The sequence below is a fragment of the Biomphalaria glabrata genome, chromosome 13 (assembly GCF_947242115.1).
Source record: "Biomphalaria glabrata chromosome 13, xgBioGlab47.1, whole genome shotgun sequence".
Lineage (NCBI taxonomy): Eukaryota > Metazoa > Mollusca > Gastropoda > Planorbidae > Biomphalaria > Biomphalaria glabrata.
In genome coordinates this window covers 34895702-34915256 of record NC_074723.1, presented here as the reverse complement: position 1 = coordinate 34915256, position 19555 = coordinate 34895702, and the positions used below count along the sequence as shown (strand labels likewise).

General features: G+C 37.5%; 2 protein-coding genes across 7 annotated transcripts; one reads left to right on the top strand and one right to left on the bottom strand.

The window, feature by feature from the left end:
* Positions 1–5881, bottom strand: LOC129922337 (uncharacterized). Of its 6 annotated transcripts, none has more exons than XM_056007982.1 (4): positions 5745–5881; positions 5454–5539; positions 4556–4871; positions 1–1827 (listed from the first exon to the last, which is right to left on the bottom strand). In XM_056007982.1, the coding sequence occupies exons 2-4, from the start codon at positions 5469–5471 to the stop codon at positions 1643–1645; spliced, it is 519 nt and encodes a 172-aa protein (XP_055863957.1). In that variant the 5' UTR covers positions 5472–5539; positions 5745–5881; the 3' UTR covers positions 1–1642. The 6 variants fall into 6 exon arrangements, with proteins under 6 accessions (XP_055863957.1, XP_055863959.1, XP_055863956.1 ...); XM_056007984.1 differs by lacking the exon at positions 5745–5881 and adding an exon at positions 5724–5741; XM_056007981.1 differs by lacking the exon at positions 5745–5881 and adding an exon at positions 5657–5733.
* Positions 5882–6541: 660 nt separating this feature from the next.
* LOC129922454 (transmembrane protein 218-like) lies at positions 6542–7220 on the top strand. The gene is made up of 2 exons (XM_056008571.1): positions 6542–6750; positions 6811–7220. The coding sequence occupies exons 1-2, from the start codon at positions 6638–6640 to the stop codon at positions 7049–7051; spliced, it is 354 nt and encodes a 117-aa protein (XP_055864546.1). The 5' UTR covers positions 6542–6637; the 3' UTR covers positions 7052–7220.
* The last annotated feature ends 12335 nt before the right edge of the window (positions 7221–19555 follow it).

The window sequence follows — 19555 nt, the reverse complement described above, 5'->3', positions numbered from 1 at the left end:
TTGTATTGTTATTTACATCATACACGTAGTTTATTAGTTTATCTACAACTATATGTGTGTGATGTGCTTGTCAGGCTGAACTTGAGCCAAAATATTATAAGTTCAGAAAATAATAACAATAATACAAATTGAAATAATATTTAATATTAATACATATTCGCATTTGAAATATATAATAATAATTTGATAAATACAAGAACACAAGAACCTGACACTGGTAAAGTTTAAAATCTCATTAAATAATATATATTTAGAATTTAAAATTTAGATCTAGTATCCAAAGAAATAGAAACGAAATCGTTGGAGTTTTAAAAAACATTTGACCAGTATAACTATTTTATAGTGTAAAATACATGCTGGACTAACCCTGCCGATGTGCTATTTTACTTGTCTGACCACTAAAAATACAACTAACACTATTGTATAACCGTTAAACGTGCAAGGAAAAAAAAACTGGGTGATCTTGTCATTATGGACTGCACACTCAGTACACTATATAGACCTACACGTGTACGTCTATCTGGCCAGATTGTTAATATCAGTTGGACACACTGTCTATTTACTTTCTGGGCAGGGAGGGTGTATAACTATTTTAGTGTAAAGATATATCTACGAACATGCTTGACTAGCCACGCCAGTGTGTTATTTTCTTGTCTGACCTCTCCACATTAAAGCAAACACTATTGTATAACGCTTAATGCAGGGTAGTCTTACAGTATTATCGACTACACACGTACAGTACACTAGGCCTACATGTGGTCATGTGTATGTCTAGCTGACCATTGTTAAAATCAGTTGGACACAGTCTATTTACTTTATGGTCAGAGAGGGTGTGGATTAAGTTTTTTTTTTCTAGAGTTGGTTACCCTAATGCTTTTAGATCCATATAGGCCTAGCTGTTGATTTAGACTTAATAGATCTCAATAATAAGTCTTAAGACTATAAAAGGGTGTTCTTGATGTTCCTGCAGTTAAAAAAATATTCTTATCTTATCTTATATAATACAGACGTTACTTCAAAAAAGAAGATGATTGCGTTCTGCATTCAGTCATGCATATTAACCAATGACTTAAATTCTGCCAAGTCACTGGTTTTCCTGGCTAGCTCAGGCAACCCATTCCATGCTCTAATAGCACTAGGGAAGAATGAGTATTTGTACAAATTTGTCCTAGCATATGGGATGAGGAATGTACCTTTATCTTTTGTCTTTCAGAGTATTTTATTAAATTTTGTTTTTGTATTTAAAGATTATGATTCAGTGTTTTATGTATAATTGCTACTTTACTTTCGAGTCTTCTGTCTTGAAGGCTTTCTAAATTTAGTGATTTAACTAAAGGTGTTACTCTAGTCAAATGTGAATATTCGTTTGTTATGAATCTCACTGCTCTATTTTGTGTCTGTTCCAGTTTCTTAATGTTTTCTTGAGTTGAGTTCCTATGCATGTTGTATAACAAATCTTGATTTATTGATCTAATTAATAGAAATAATTGTAAGAAAAACAAGTTGAATATAGGTCTATAATAAAGCATCCATTCAATTAGGCTCCATAATAGTAAAGCCGGCCCTGTATATTAAAGCGCTGCTACTAGCTGTAAATGTCAAAAGTTTCATTTTAGGTTATAATGTAGAATGTAGTCTGGATTCAATTATTTCCTGCAGATGAAATGTGTACGATCCAGTAAGAAAGTCCTATTAGTGCAAAGGGCGCCAGTACATAAAGAATTTTCAACACTGTACTCCAGAATGAACTGGAAGTTGTACTTTTCTCTGTGGTCCGTATGGTCTCTGTGGTCTTTGTGGTCACTGTATTTTCTACTACATCAGGGTCTGAAATGAAAAGATTTTTAAAAAACTTTTAAAAAGCACACCCAGAAGAGGACAAAAAAAAAAAAAGGAGGACAAAAGGAGGATAAAAGGAGGACAAAAAGGAGGACAAAAAGGAGGACAAAGCATGGTTTTGTTATGTGACACCCTGCAGTTTTCGGTTCCATTTACAATCAAAGGTTTGAATTCTTATTTCAGCCTCAGTGTCCAGTGTCCAACCATCACAACCATATATGTCACCATAAAACCAAACACCTCAGTGTCCAGTGTCCAACCATCACAACCATATAGGTCACAATAAAACCAAACACCTCAGTGTCCAGTGTCCAACCATCACAACCATATAGGTCACAATAAAACCAAACACCTCAGTGTTCAGTGTCCAACCATCACAACCATATAGGTCACAATAAAACCAAACACCTCAGTGTTCAGTGTCCAACCATCACAACCATATAGGTCACAATAAAACCAAACACCTCAGTGTCCAGTGTCCAACCATCACAACCATATAGGTCACAATAAAACCAAACACCTCAGTGTCCAGTGTCCAACCATCACAACCATATAGGTCACAATAAAACCAAACACCTCAGTGTCCAGTGTCCAACCATCACAACCATATAGGTCACAATAAAACCAAACACCTCAGTGTCCAGTGTCCAACCATCACAACCATATAGGTCACAATAAAACCAAACACCTCAGTGTCCAGTGTCCAACCATCACAACCATATAGGTCACAATAAAACCAAACACCTCAGTGTTCAGTGTCCAACCATCACAACCATATAGGTCACAATAAAACCAAACACCTCAGTGTCCAGTGTCCAACCATCACAACCATATAGGTCACAATAAAACCAAACACCTCAGTGTTCAGTGTCCAACCATCACAACCATATAGGTCACAATAAAACCAAACACCTCAGTGTCCAGTGTCCAACCATCACAACCATATAGGTCACAATAAAACCAAACACCTCAGTGTTCAGTGTCCAACCATCACAACCATATAGGTCACAATAAAACCAAACACCTCAGTGTTCAGTGTCCAACCATCACAACCATATAGGTCACAATAAAACCAAACACCTCAGTGTTCAGTGTCCAACCATCACAACCATATAGGTCACAATAAAACCAAACACCTCAGTGTTCAGTGTCCAACCATCACAACCATATAGGTCACAATAAAACCAAACACCTCAGTGTTCAGTGTCCAACCATCACAACCATATAGGTCACAATAAAACCAAACACCTCAGTGTTCAGTGTCCAACCATCACAACCATATAGGTCACAATAAAACCAAACACCTCAGTGTCCAGTGTCCAACCATCACAACCATATAGGTCACAATAAAACCAAACACCTCAGTGTTCAGTGTCCAACCATCACAACCATATAGGTCACAATAAAACCAAACACCTCAGTGTCCAGTGTCCAACCATCACAACCATATAGGTCACAATAAAACCAAACACCTCAGTGTTCAGTGTCCAACCATCACAACCATATAGGTCACAATAAAACCAAACACCTCAGTGTTCAGTGTCCAACCATCACAACCATATAGGTCACAATAAAACCAAACACCTCAGTGTTCAGTGTCCAACCATCACAACCATATAGGTCACAATAAAACCAAACACCTCAGTGTCCAGTGTCCAACCATCACAACCATATAGGTCACAATAAAACCAAACACCAAGTTGATGGCTCATTTCATCGCCACTGTATCCCGGTCTCGTGACCTTCTTCTGTTGTAGTCTCTGCTCTACCATCCGCCTAACTTCTGAGAGGCCAAAGATGCCCCATTGATGGCTGCCTGGTCGTGCGGTTTGCGCGCTGGACTGTGGTTCAGGTTTATTGATGGTCCAGGGTTCAAACCCTGCTCCCATCCCCCGTCGTCCTGCGGGAGGTTTGGACTAGGAAGTCATTATCTTCAACCCTGAAGGAACATCCGAAACATGTAAAACATTTTACAAACAAACATATTTTTTAATTGTGTAAGTTCCTATAAAGTAAAGTTAAATTCCTCTTTCAGACCTTGCGATCTATAGAGCAGATGATGGTAAAGGTCATCCGTTTTTGTGGCCCACGGTTAACTAGTGTCTACATGTGGCCAGCACAACGACCAACTGCTTCTACATTTCCCTAAACTATAGTTGTATACTCAGAGGCACTCTAACGATTCCGAAAATAAGAATCCTAATCTTTTTTTTCACTAGGATTCGAACTCGGGAGCTAAGCACTTTACCACTTAGCCACCGTGCCTCCGAATTCCTTTAGTTTACCACATTAATAGAGAGTCCATACATTCCACGTTCCAATAACTGTGCTCCGCTAACTTACTTGTTTGATGGTGTGCCTCAGTAGCATATATTTCGCTTTCAAAACCATGCGACACCTCAGCGGTAACCGCGGTCTATGTTGATCCGGGCTTCGACCGGAACGATTTTTGATGATTTCATTTTTTTGTAATTGCAATTCATTGCATTTTGGGGCGCGCTGGCTGAGTGTAAAAGCGCTTGGCTTTCAAACCTGGAGACCTTGGTTTGAATCTCGGTGAAGACTGAGTTTTGAATTTCAGGATTTTTAAGTAGCCCCTTAGCTCTAATGAGTATTTGACATACACATATACACACACACACACATACACACACACATAAACACGTATACACATACAAGCATACATACATACACACATACGTACATACATACTCACCTACAGTTGCGTGTGTTGTGTCTAAGACAGCGCTGTTGGTCACTTGTGAAAGCAGATAGCAACAAAAGCCTTTTTGAGAAGACTCGTGCTCACACTGGCCCTGGGCATCATCTTGTTTCGCCAGGATCATACTGGCCATGGGGCAGCAAATCGCGTCGTTTTCAGGCTCGCAAGGTTGCGTTTCATACTGACCAAGCTCAGAGCACACAGTGCACGGCTGGCAAAAATCGTCTGATGGGACAGTGAATGTCCCTTCAGGGCATGTCTCCATTGAGGCTGCTCCTAAGGTGAAAATTATCCACCACCAAGCCATACTCTGTAAATAATAACAAAGGTTTTTTTACAATATATAAATATAAAATTCTCTTTTTAGACTTTGCGATCGGGCAGATGATGGTTCTAAGACTAAGGTTCCGTGGATCACAGTTTGGGAAACACTGCTCCAGTGAATATTCATTTGTCATCAATCTCACGCTCTATTTTGCATCCGTTCTAGGTTTTTTTTTATGTTTGGTTTCGGAGAGGGGGCCCCAAATAGAGCCCACAGATTCTAATATTCTCCTAACCAAGGTTAAACCATCCATCCATCCCAGTGGCGCTACAGCCCATGGAGGGCTCTGGCCTGCTTCAACACATCCTTCCATTCAGATCTCTACTGGGGCCTTTCGTCTCCACGCCCTGACCCCAAGCTGCTTCAGATCTGCTTCTACATCATCAATCCATCGCATTTGGGGTCTGCCTTTGTGAACCAACGTTAAATAGTTTTTCATTTCTTGTTTTTGTTACATTTTAAAATATTTTTTTATATAAACCCTAATGTTTTGTTTAATGTTTAATAATATGTGGACTTCGTGTTAACATTTTATTTATTATATCGTTATAGTTAAATAGTCCTTACCTGGTTAAATGTATACATCTTTGCCTTACTTCAGGTGACCACTATTGGTGAACATGATCCCAGGATATAGACACACATTGACAAAACTGAAAAAAGGTAATCATAAACTTGAATAATAAGTCCACATTTAACTTCTATATAAAGTACTTTTAAATAAACCACAAACACTAACGTATATTATAAAGAGGAAATTCATAGTTTACAAAGAGATTTTAATTCCGTTAGAATTACAACAAACAAAAGCCTAAATTAGAATGAGTAGGTAGTTACAGGGAAGTTGTAGGCTTTTACCTTTTACTTGGAGAGATGCCAAAAAAAAAAAATTTCAATCTGCTGACGAATCGGTGACACCGTCAACTTGTACTTATCATTTATTAAAGACCCGATACTAAAATACACATTGACACCACACGGTGCAGTCTTGAGCCAGAACAGGTAAGTAATAATAACCTACCCCCTTTCTCTTCCCCTGTCTGTAAACTGTCCAAGCTCCACAAGTGTGTAAACACAGCGTGTAGATCTACACACATACACAAAGAGGCCCATTTCTTATTCCATGTGCTAGGTCAAAGTCGTGCAAGTGCTCCTTCTTCCCTAGTGCCATAAGTGAGTGGAACAGGTTGCCTGAATCAGACAGGAAAACAAACGACTTGGCAGAGTTTATGTCACTGATTATCATTAATGACTAGATTGACACCTGAAAGAAATGCGTAGTGCGTAATCAACTTTTCCTTCAAAGTAATCTATAAGATAAGATACACATCTACATTTGATACGCTCATTTCCCTAAAATGATTTAAACACACCTTTCTTATATCTAACAATCTAGCTATTTATTACTTTGAGATTTAATACGCTTAAAGCGGATGCATATGTTACTAAAAAAAATAAAAAATTACAATAGCAATTGCAGTGTAAAATTTCTAAAAATAAGTATTTAAATCCTCTATAATATTAAATCAGTAATGTTTATTAATGTCGCGCTTGGACCAGTTGAATGTCTTGCACTTTTGGAGAACCATTAAAGTGTTTGGGTATCGTGTTCTTGGCTATGCTTTGTGAAATATTTTCTAAATACAGGGTTTAGCAAAACTCTATGGACGCCTAAGCACAGACTTGTTCCTATTTGGAATGAATTTTGTGCACAATTTATAAAAGACACAGACTCTACAATTAAAATATTGATGGCTGGTCCCGTATTAAATGTGGGGATAGGTCTTTTCGTACTCGCTTTTGTTTGGGTAATAGAATTAGCAGCATGCATAGCACTGTCAAGGTCTCCTACCAAGTTAGCGAAGATTACAAGTCAAATATAATTAAATTAAGAAGGTTTGGGACATACACATGCTAAACTTTCTATGGCACCTGTTTCAATATTGATTGCTATAATCATTTCTATCATTCTAATATTCATACCAAGAGAAAGTCAGTATCCTTCTCTAGAGGAACAGTCAGTGATCTATGATTACAGTATTGTGTATCGATCCAGTTTGATTGCTGTGATGGCGCTGTTTGTTGTGTTAGGACTTGTTTTTTATTTCATTCAGCATGCCTTACACCCAGTGCAGGCTAAGCCTCTCAGAAAGTTTCTTAGGTAGTGTCTGACTGAAGCAAGACACCAAGTGGCTTAAACAAGACACCAAGTGGCTAAAACAAAACATAAAATAACTGAAAACAAGACTTTAAATAACTGAAGACATGAAGCTTTTGTTCTCTAATGCACCGCTTATTGTCTAATGTTGGATATTTTAAAAACATTTGTGTTGCAAATGTTGCCTATTGTGATTTGTAAATATATATTTATCTTTTAAAAGTAAGATATTTAAAAAAAAAAAAAAAAAAAATAGAAAAAGGACGCAATAACGCGGATGCTTTATCTGTAATCTAGATCTAGTGAATTCGAATGCATTGGTTGCAGGATTTTGGACGCTCTTTGCTTCTGGCTTAGGAGTTTTGATTGCTCCTGGGTTTATTTGGCAGGGGAGTATATCGAGATAGTTGAATTTTCAAATTGCAGTGTTAAATTTGCGTTCTTCTTCATATTTGTTATTTCCTTCAAGTCGGTCGCGTTCCAATCGCGTCATACTTCCTTTATTGTTTATTTCCTGTTCCCCTTGTTATTGTTGTGCATTCATTCAAAGAATGTCTTATCCGACGTTTTTGATTGAAAAAAAGGACTTAGAGGGTGGTCTTGTCCACCCGAAGGGTACTATCCTGTTGAAACTATCTGGCAATAACGCCATGAAATCCTCTATTGGGAGCCTTTTAGAGGCTCTCAAGTTGTCAGCTGCTGAAGTAACAGCATTATATAGGTTTGAAAACCCTTATACATGTTTTTTTTTACCAACAACTGCGAAAATAAGAGACAGACTTGTTGGTAAGTCTTTCGGTAGTGAGACTTCCTTCAAGGTCGAGATCTTCCCAATAGAGGAAGAAAGGCTGAAAATTACCCTACATTGGGTATCGCCTTCAATTGCGAAAACCAAAATCGTTAAAATCATAGAAACATTTGCAGAGCAAGGATCCAAGGTGGAGGTGACGAAAATAGGTGCTTCGGACAAGTGGGTTACCTTCATCAAAGCAAAAAAAGATGCACCCATCCCACACTACATCCAGCTACGGTATGAAGGGGACCCAAAAATTTATAAAGTTCTAGTCACCATACCAGGTCGTAGGCAACAATGCTTACATTGTGGACTGGACCAGCATTGGTCAAATCAGTGCCCCACCCGAAAGGCCGACCCGGCTCGAACTGTGCCTCCCAAGGAGAAACTAGGCCCTCTGAGCTATGCACAGGCGGTCAAAGAAGGGAATCCCAAGGAGAAGGAAATCGAAAAATGGTTGCAGAAGGATGGCTTCACGATGGTAGAGAAGGGAAAAAAAGGAGTCTTCAAAGTGTCGCCAAAGAAGATATCTAAAGTGTCGGATGTCGCGGCTTCATCGATGATGGCGGATGCAGCTACTTCATCGGTTGTTGCCAGTACACCAGAGATAGCTGTTGATGCGGAGGTTGAAACCCCCCAGAGTGGCGAAGACTTCAAACTAAAAAATCGGTTCCGCTCTAAAGAGCATGTGAGGTCCGCTCCTGGGTCTCCGACAAAATTGAAAAGGAAGAGATGCTTATCTGTCTCCTCGTGTGAGGATCTTTTCGCCAGCCCGCGTATTATAAGAGAAGTTGTAAGCCCTCCTAACACGAGTCTTGATGTTAGTGCATTGGACATTCCTGAGACTCCACCCACATTGGTTATAGATGAGGGGGGAACACCCATAATTAACCACTAGAACTGGTTAAATTTACTTTTACACCCAGTCATGACAGACATTACAATCTTATCATTAAATATACGTAGTCTTAGAAACAAGCAAAAATACATTGTTCACCTATCCAGAAAACACAGGCCAGACTTCATTTTCATTCAAGAAACAAATATAGACACACATTATAAATCACGCAAATACACATCCGACATAGGGCTGAAAGAGGGCTGGTTTAGCCTAGGTAACGAATGTAGAGAGGTAGCTATTTTTCTAGTCTCAGATAGGTTTAAAGTAGTGCATGCATTTAATGACACCAGGGGAAGAATAGTAATCATTAGAGTAGAATCAGAAAATCAAACATTTACACTTGCAAACATCTACGCACCAGCAAAGAGCGCGGAAAAACAGGATTTTTATGAAAATTTAATCGATATACTAAACAATAATTATAGAGAGGATACGCTTATCATAGGGGGGGATTTCAATTACATAACTTCTGCATTAGATAAACAGACTACTTTGGCAGTGGGCCCTCCCACTCGTAAAACCTTTACGAATCTTAATCTCTTAGAGGAGATAGAGAGGAATTTTAATTTAGTTGATGCTTACAGGACACTAGAACCTATGGGTCGTGACATCACCATGGTGCATAGGTCATACCCCGTCTCGACGCGCTTAGATAGAGTGTATGCTCCTAATCATTTCTATATAAGTCGGGTGTCACATCTGGAAGAAACACTAGAATACACAGACCACAAAGCGGTATTAGTTACTTTGGACATAAAAAACAAAGAAATTAAAAGAAAGTCATCCCACTGGAAATTTAACAATTCTCTGTTGGAAATTCCCCTTTTCGTGGAGTTAGTTTCTACTAATCTAAATTCTTACTTACAAGATATACAAGATCCACATTTCGATTTAACACAGACATGGCCACTCCTAAAAAGTTCTATCAAGCAGCAAAGCCAGTTAATATCTACATTAGCTCAGGGACGTAGGAGGCAAGAATATGAACAACTCAAATACACATTATTACTCACGGATGATGAAATCGTTAAAACAGAAACTCTTTTAAAACTAGAGGAATTAAACAAGTATACTTATAGATTATAGGGGTGCTGAGATTAGGTGTAAAAATTACTTAAGTAATGAAGGTCCTAGTAAACTATTCCTATCGTTTGAACAGAATGTACAATCAAGTAAAATAATAAGCAACATCATAGATAGTGAGGGGAATAAAGTAGATGATTATGAAGATATTAAGAATATTTTTACAAAACACTTCACTGCTATATACAGTGAAGAGCCAGTATATACTGATGCTCAAGATAATTTTCTAAAATTTTGCAACCAGCTGGACAAGACAGATGAAGATCTTTTAGGGAGTGCATTTACGCTAGACGAACTCAGGACTGCCCTGGACTCGACTAAGAACAATAAATCACCCGGTCCAGATGGCTTAACATTTGAACTCTATAAAACCTTCTTCCCCCTGCTTGGTCCTCTCTTACTGCGACTATATAGCGACGCCATTAAACTGGGACATTTTCCTCCAAATTTTAACGAAGCATACATCACACTTTTACCTAAGAAATCTGAAAATAACACTTCACCTAGCGACTATAGGCCCATTTCACTTCTCAACACGGACTATAAACTTCTCACAAAAATGATTTTCCTAAGAATGAAACCACTCATAAACCAACTTATCGGACATAACCAGTACTGTTGTATCCCGGACAGAAACATAGACGGCATTACGCATTTTTTACGGGATTTTATCATGTACAGTAAGGATAAAAACCTCAATGTGTCTCTTTTGTCTGTAGATCAAGAAAAAGCCTTTGACCGAGTAAGCCATAGCTTCCTGTTCAAGGTGCTTGAGAAATGTAAAATAAGTTCCCTGTTAATCAGATATATAAAGCTTGTCTATACCAATGCAACAAGTAGATTGATAATTAATCATTCTCTCAGTAGGAGTATCCTCATACAAAGGTCTGTCAGACAGGGCTGTCCCTTATCCCCCTTCTTGTATATCCTTTGCTTGGAACCCTTCTTGGAATCTGTAAGATCTGACCCATCCATTATTGGGATAAATATACCGGGTCGTTCCTTCTCAACCATCAAAGTCAAAGCCTATGCGGATGATACAACCTTTTTTCCATCTTCAGAACAAGATATTGAGAATATACTAAAGAAATTTACCCTTTTCGGAGAAGCTAGTGGTTCAAAAATAAATATAAATAAATCCTCTGAAATGGGACTGGGGAAATGGAAATTCAAAGAGAATTGCGCTTTCAGAATTGTTGATAAAATCAAGATTTGTGGTATTGTCTATACCTGTAATCCTTTGTTCTATTGTAAAGACCAGTGGGAGAATATTTTTGTCAAAGCCTCAAACTTAATTAAACTTTATCAGCACACAGGTTCTACAATATTTGGTAGAGCTGTATTGATAAATAGTTTGGTCATTCCAAAGATTGTCTATTTAGCTAACATTACAGAGCCACCTCCTAAATTCATAAACAAGCTGAACAAGTTAATTAGAAGCTTTATATTTAAAAACACTATTAGGAGCATTAAGCACACTACACTCATTCAAAACAAAGAGGATGGGGGGATAAACTTGCAAGATGTTAAAACAAAAATACAGTCGCTAAGGCTAAAATTTGTAGGTCAAGTAGTTAGGAACCCAACAAACTTTCCCTTGACAATTTACTATTATGGCTTAAGATTAAGTAGTCTTCTTCCAATACACAATGATACTCCTCACTATTTTGGTACAGTCACTCATCCATTTTACAGATCTATTTCAAGAATTTTACCTGGTAATGAACATTTAATACACAACAAAACCAAAGAATCATACACAACACTTAAAAAGCTGTTACAGGAAAGCCTAGTGAATAGGATTAAGTGGGGGAGAGTTCTTGGGGTGACAGAATTCAAGGACACATTCATAAACCTACACAGTAAACATATCCCACCAAAAGCTAGAGAGATTAGTTATAGACTTATCTTTGGGATGACCCCTATGGTTAGAAGACGGGCAAATGACCGTGAATGTATATTATGCCATCTTGAAAATGCTGATAATGAGAAACATATGTATTTGGAATGTCCATTATTCCTTCAAGTTAGAAGTACTGTAATGGACCTATTGGCAAACTGTGGCAATTATGTAAATGTTAACTTGTCTATTATTTTAAACAAGCTGCCAAAACTAAAAAATAAAATGATACATAACTTTAACTTGATTATTGTTTCCGAATACAGGAATCTTGTTTGGGCTAGCTGGCTCAAATGTCTACATAATAATAAGGTGTTTGATCCTAATCACTTGGAATTAACATTTAGAAAAATAATGGACTTTAGGGTAGAGAATTACCTAGTTTGACTTTCATATACCTGTACAATGCTCATGTAGTTTTTCAGAAATAGGGTGTTGGGGGTCAGGTATATCTGATATTGTGTTGATTGTTCTGGAGTATCATTTTTCTGTCTTTAGGGGGTTCATTGGTTAGGTAGTATGTCTTTGATATTAAATAATATTTCTATTACTGTTATTATATTTTTAGGTTAATCACTTTTCAATTGTTTATGATTTAATACTTGTGAATTATGATAACTTACAAATAAAAACATATTAAAAAAAAAAAAAAAAAAAAAAAAAAAAAAAGCCAACAAAAGAGGCAAGATGGCCCATAAAAGAGGCTCATAAAGCCCAAAAAAAGAGGCAAAGAAAAGAGGCCCAAGGCCCAAGGATTCCTATGATGATAAAGCTAAAACTGAATAGCGCAAATTCTGAGGTTTCCTTTTAAAAAAAAAAAAAAAAAAAAAAAAAATTACAATAGCAATATAAGAGAAAGAAAAAAAATAACAAAGGGTTGAGATAATAAAGACAGAAAGTAGGAAAAAAAAAAAGATAAAGAGGTCAAGAAAAGAATCAAAGTGACAACAGATGTCATGAAAGTCAGAAAGAAAGAGCAGTGTCATTTATAAGATTATTTAAAAAAAAAAGATTTTAAAAAAGACAAACAATTAATGTAACAATGAAAGAATAGGAGAGACAGAAATACATAAAGAAAGAAAGAGACACGAAGGCAGAAAATAAATAAAGAAACAAGAATATAAAAAAAAAAATACTTTACAAAAAAATATTTAAAAAGCTTATATTAAGTGTATAACTAATAATATGTAGAGAAGAAGGGACATCACCTATGCAAATTAATACAAGTGTAAGATTTATCTCAGTTCCTTCCCTTAATCAACACTGTGCTCTATCATTTTGCTTGGGTAAAAAACACTCCCTAAAATGAAGAAATTGTTATTTTAAAATATTCAAACTATAAAATTTACTAATATATCATTTTAATTTATTAATTATTTGATTCATTAATTATTTGAGTAGCTCCTCTCACGCTTTTTTTTTCTTTCAAATTCCTACGGATTTTTTGAAAAAGGAGAGAACTTAATTTAACCGCAGCTTAAAAATTACACGATTGTCTCCCTTATCGTGAAAAAATTATGACAATTTTTTTTTTAATCTAAGTTTTTCGGTAATTATACTTACTTTGCTTTTTCAATTGTTTGTTGTTGTTTTTTTTTAAATCTCAGTAGTTAGGTTCCTCTTTTTTTTTTTGGCAGGCCCTTTTTTATGGTAGTGAAAAGAGCGAGTTACAAGTAATGGTTTACACAGCCTCCAACCGTACCCAACGGATATTACACTAAGTCTGTGGGTTGTTGTCTTTTGTTGTTGTTGTTGTTTTTCCATGTATAAAGATAACAGAACAGAGGCCTTAGGGTTACATTTTTTTACTAACATAGAAAGTGTTGGAAATCTAACAGCACAGAAATATTGAAGGCATCAATCAGGGCCGTTCCTTGCAATTGCGGGGCCCTATGCGAAACGGATTGCGTGGGGCCCAGTCTGGGCGGGGATAAGCATAATGTCAAAATTAAGATTTTTAAATTAGAAATTACATTCGTCTTTGCAATAAATTTTAAAGGAAAGCTGACAACGCCGTTTTTTTTTTAAATCGCGTGTAGGATGCACCTCAAAATGACAATTTTGTCAATTTTTTCAGGGGATTTTTACGAGTTTTCATGAGATTTTGCAATTTCAGGAGATTTCAAGGACTTTTTCGTATATTTTGCAATTTCAGGAGATTTCCAAGACTGTTATTATATATAAGTGATAATAGTTTAATTTAATAATTTACAATTAGAATTAGCACGGGGCCCACTGCGGCCGCATAGGTTGCAGTGGCCTAAGACCGGCCCTGGCATCAATGATCAAACATTAGCATCAAAATACAAGGAAAATATATTTTCGTTTTCTGTTGTTAGTGTGGACAGCAATGGGTTGTGAATCTTGTCCGGAGTCCGTTGGGTGTCCATTTCATTTCTTTGCTAAAGCGCCACTCCAGGGTACGTGATTCCCAGAAGGTAGGAAGATTTGATTGAGCCACAAGACTGGGCCCCGTGTTCAGTTGGCTTTGATTTGTCTGATATGTCAGTGCCGTAAGTTTGGATATGACAGTCGAAGCAGCACCTTAATTCTTCATTCACCTTTACTTCTGTTCAGTCCTTCAGACCTGTTCATTTTTAAAGCCTAGTGGATCAGAATACATCTAATTAAATGTATTCAATAAGATTAGAATGTTTTATATTTTGTGCAAATAATCCTGATACTAAATATGCTGTAAAATATTAAAACTCTTCAACTTTAATTTTATAGTCATAGGATAGGTCATACAAATCATGAATAAGTTTACAATTTTGATATCCGTACTTGGCTGTTTCAAAAATATTTATTTATTCCAAAATCTCCCAGTTATTCGAACTCAAGACACTTATGACACTGTCAGAAATTCTTAACTACTTTCTCGTCTCAATTTAATTACCCTAATGTCCAACTGCAAAGAAAAAAAAATTACAAGCTTCACCTTTTTTTTTTCGATTCTAAGCATATACTTTGAAAGAAATATTGAAAATTGACAAAGAGTAATTTGGAAAATGAATGTAAACTGGTATTTTTAAGATTTCGGGGACGCGGTGGCCGAGTGGTTAAGACTAGGATTATGAATTTTTGGATTTTTAGGGCGCCTCTGAGTCCACCCAACTCTATTGGGTATCTGACTTTAGTAAGGGAAAATAAAGGATGTAGGTCGTTGTGCTGGCCACTAGACACCCTGCTGGTTAACCATTGGCCAAAGAAGCATATGTCCTTAACATCATGTGCCCTATACATCGCAAGGTTTAAAAAGGGAACTTTACTTTTAAGATTTAGCCATCAAATGGAATTTTTTTATGATAGTGGCTTCCTGAACAGCGACTGATGCTATAACAATTTTACTGATTTATTGTCCCATTTGATGACCAATATAAAAGGAAAACCTGCTTAGTTAATTATTAGTAATGATCCAGAGAAAGAAGCACAAGGTTATTGAAGACTGGAATAAAGAGTAAGGGAAATTGTTGAAGTATCATTGAGAAGGGAAAGGATTCTTTATAAAACGAGAATGCCAATACGGCAATAGTTATCACCTAGGACACTATTTCAATAGGCTGCTTTTGTCACTCTTGCACCGGTCTCACGTGATACTTGTTTCGTTATTTTATTTCTCCGATGGTGTCAGAGAGTATCGCGCTCGCGTAACGTCACGGAGGCTTCATCAAGGAAAAGACAATGACGTCATTGAACGTGTTTCGGAGGGTCACGGTGACACTAATGTTCTCATTGACTGATAGGATGACAGCACTGCCCGTCTAGTAGCGGGCTCGCCAGCCACCCACAGGTTCCGCGCGTGAAGAGAATGGCGCGCATTAGCTCGTTTCGCTCGCGCTGACCTTTGTCCGTCCTCACGTGCGTTGCCATTTGTCCCGGCTCTTGAGCTGGCACGTCACATGCTGGCTTGTTGAAAGGTAGAACTATTTCATTCTGTTATCAACAAAGAGCTCTATCCCACAACCTTTTTTTTTTTTTTTAAAGTGGGGGGAGGAGTTGATGATCTGAAATGAAACTCACAAAAATTGTTAATATTTATGTAAATTTATGTAACTTAAATAAAATATGTCAGAGGATCAAAAAAAAAAAAATAGTATACCGGCCTAAATCAAAGCAAAACGGGAGGTTATATACGATTGTATGACTATGTAGATTGTAGAGGCAGATCTACAGCAGGCATGGAAGCGAAAAAGAGATATCTGAATTGAAGGATGTGCTGAAACAGGCCAGAGCCCTTCATGGGCTGTACCGCCAAAGTGATGGACGGATGGTATATAAAATATGGCATCTTACAAAAACAACCAGCATATAAGGCCAAGAGGTACCATAGTTGTATCACTCAGAAATAATATATTTTATTTCTATGTTTAACCAAGTACCGTCACCTAGTATTACATTTAATAAGGAATGCATATTTGGAGGCATGTTGGCTGAGCTGAAGAGTCCTTGGCTTCCTGACCTGGTTCGAATCCTGGTGAAAACTGGGATTTTTATTTCGGTATCTTTGGGCGCCCCTGAGTCCACCCAGCTCTAATAGGTACCTGACATTAGTTGGGGAAAAGTAAAGGCGCTTGTTCCTTGTGCTGGCCACATGACACCCTCGTTAATTATAAACCAGAGAAACAGAGGAACTTTTCATTATCTGCCCTATAGGACGCAACGTCTGTAAAGTGTAATTTACTTTAACTTCACTTAATGACTGCATTTTAAATTACAGTGGGGGGGGGGGGGGTGGTAGGCAAAATATAAGAATGTAATACGTAATAGGCTATAACTTAAATTCATCAATCTGATTACTTTCTTAATTAGTCTTGGAAGACGCAATGATCATTACCAGAAATGACCTTACACAGTCTTCTGGCATGGCCTTCACCTTCAGTCTTCCCGTCTGACAGGTAAAGAAGCATTGGTCATGAATGCGAAATAGAAAATGACCATATATGAGAGCATTTATCGCCTAGGATATTATTTCACGGTGTGTCACTCTGCTATTACACCGTGCGTGAGAACCTTCTGCTCCTAGCGGTGACAACTGAAATCTTGCACGTTACGTCAAACGGTTCATTCATGGAATCTATTAAGGTCGGAAAGAAGGAGGGGGCGGGCAGGCCAGTGAATGCTTTGTCTCGTGAACTGTAAAGTTAATCGTAGGAGGGGAGGGAGACAGCTATCGTCTGCTGAGATCGCGCGTGAGTAGAAAAGCGCGCGAATCATTTAGCATCGCTTGTGGAAAGAAACTTGTAATGTTGAGCTGTCTTGAGAAAAGAGAAAAAAAAAACGAAAGAGAGAAAAAGAGAAAGAAAGAGAGAAAGGATGAGGGTAAGAGAGAGAGAGAAAGAGAGATAGAGGGGGAAAAAGAGAGAGAAAGAAAGGCAAAGAGAGAAATGAAAGGGAAAGGGGTATTAGTTTGTCAACGTTTCAAGACATGGAACCAGCTGACCACTTGACCTTTCAATTCAGATGTAGTGCCAGATGATCTTGTTCCGTCCATCTGCCTGTCCATCGCCGTCTGCAACGTGGCACGAGACGTCACGTGCCAGGGGCAAATCAATTAATCCAGAACTGCATTGAACCAGTGTACTATCCAACACATTGAACCAGTGTACTATCCAACACATTGAGCCAGTGTACAATCCAACACATTGAACCAGTGTACAATCCAACACATTGAACCAGTGTACTATCCAACACATTGAGCCAGTGTACTATCCAACACATTGAACCAGTGTACTATCCAACACATTGAGCCAGTGTACAATCCAACACATTGAGCCAGTGTACTATCCGACACATTGAGCCAGTGTACTATCCAACACATTGAGCCAGTGTACTATCCAACACATTGAGCCAGTGTACTATCCAACACATTGAGCCAGTGTACTATCCGACACATTGAGCCAGTGTACTATCCAACACATTGAGCCAGTGTACTATCCAACACATTGAGCCAGTGTACTATCCGACACATTGAGCCAGTGTACTATCCAACACATTGAGCCAGTGTACTATCCGACACATTGAACCAGTGTACTATCATTGATAAGGTTTATGCTGCCAAGTGTGCAGTATGCAAGCTGTTTTTTTTTTATTTAGTTATTTACAATACCTCTATTCAAGTCAGAACTTCATGGAATCTGGAACCAAAACGTTGGAAGCTGCATTGACACTGATCTCAAAAACGGCTCTAACGATTTTCCTAGAAATAAACAGTTGATGTCTATCGCTGTAAAAAGAATTACTAGCTCGTTGGCTCTTGGTGAAAACTCTAGTTGGACCGTTATAATTTTTCAAAGCACAAAATAAAGAAATATAAATTTGGCTTCAGTACTTGACCACTCCTCCGTTACGTTGATGTGATAAAAATGGATTTAAAATCAGTGAACATTGATACTGACCATTGGGAAGAGATAGCCTTAGGCCGCACTAGTTGGAGAGAGACGGTGGCCAAGAAAGCTGTAGACAGCGAGCAAACATGAACCTCGACTATTGAAGAAAAGCGTGCCACACGGAAAATGGCCGGCTCCTCTACCACCATATATTAGACATAAATGGGTAACAGCACCAGGGACCAAGTTTTTAAGAGAGAAGGTAGTGAATTAAAATGCTACGAAAATAAGGGAATGCGCCGACCGAGGCTCGAACCTGTGACTCTGGATTCGACACCAGGTCACCAAACTTGGTCCCTGGTGCTGCTATCCATTTATGTCTAATATAGATCTATGTATGTATCACATTTGTTTCAGCACCTAGCTTCAACTCCATATTTACGTTCATAGCTTAATTCCTCTACCACCAAGGCGGAAGCTACCTTGACATGCAATATATGTGGACGGGAGTGTCTCTCCAAAATTGGGCTTCATAGCCATATGAAAAAGTGTTCGAGATGAACCATAGTCGTTCTACGACTGAAGGAGGCCAATGAAGACCAGACCAGACTTAGATCTAGAGCCAACATTGGTTTTTGAAATGACTACTGCGTTCGAGAATTTCCGAATGTATGACATTATTGATCGCATCGTCTTCTAAGTCAAGATTTAAAGTCCTGGATCTATATCATTGGAATTATACAATAAAAGAAATTTTAAATTAAATTTAAAGTTGTTTTATGTTTATTGATATTGTATCTAAAACTTTGCTTCTAATTGTATCTAAATCGAACAGACGCTACGTCTATATTTAGTATAGATCTTTATAATTAGATCTAAGCGTTAATAAACGTACTAATAAACAATAGATATGAAACTGGAACAAACACAAAATAGAGCAGTGAGATTCATAACAAACGAATATTCACATTTGACTAGAGTAACACCTTTAGTAAAATCACTAAATTTAGAAAGCCATCAGGATAGAAGACTTAAAAGTAAAGTAGCAATTATACATAAAACACTGAACCATAATCTTCAAATACAAAAACAAAATTTAATAAAATACTCTGAAAGACACAAAGATAAAGGTACATTCCTCATCCCATATGCTAGGACAAATTTGTACAAATGCTCCTTCTTCCCTAGTGCTATTAGAGCATGGAATGGGTTGCCTGAAGTATCCAGGAAAACCAGTGACTTGGCAGAATTTAAGTCATTGGTTAATATGCATGACTAAATGCATGACGCGTCGGACGTAATCATCTTCTTTTTTTAAAGTAACGTCTGTATTATATAAGATATCTTATACAATGCTATTTTTTTAAATTAATTTTTCATATATATTTATTTATTTTTGTTTGTATAATGGACGTATTGTCTTTTTAAATAAATGTATTTATTTAAATTTTCTTCACTTGTTTTAAATCAATTCCTCCTTTGTGAAGTTGGTGGTGGTCTATGTTTCA

Bases quoted from the DNA above. Each gene is read 5' to 3' on its own strand.
- LOC129922337 (XM_056007982.1), bottom strand. The intron at 1,828-4,555 runs GTGAGTATGTAT...TTTTCATTTCAG, and splicing joins CACAACACACGCAACTGTAG to ACCCTGATGTAGTAGAAAAT.
- LOC129922454 (XM_056008571.1), top strand. From the start codon at position 6,638: ATGGCTGGTCCCGTATTAAATGTGGGGATAGGTCTTTTCGTACTCGCT. The intron at 6,751-6,810 runs GATTACAAGTCA...TGCTAAACTTTC, and splicing joins TCTCCTACCAAGTTAGCGAA to TATGGCACCTGTTTCAATAT.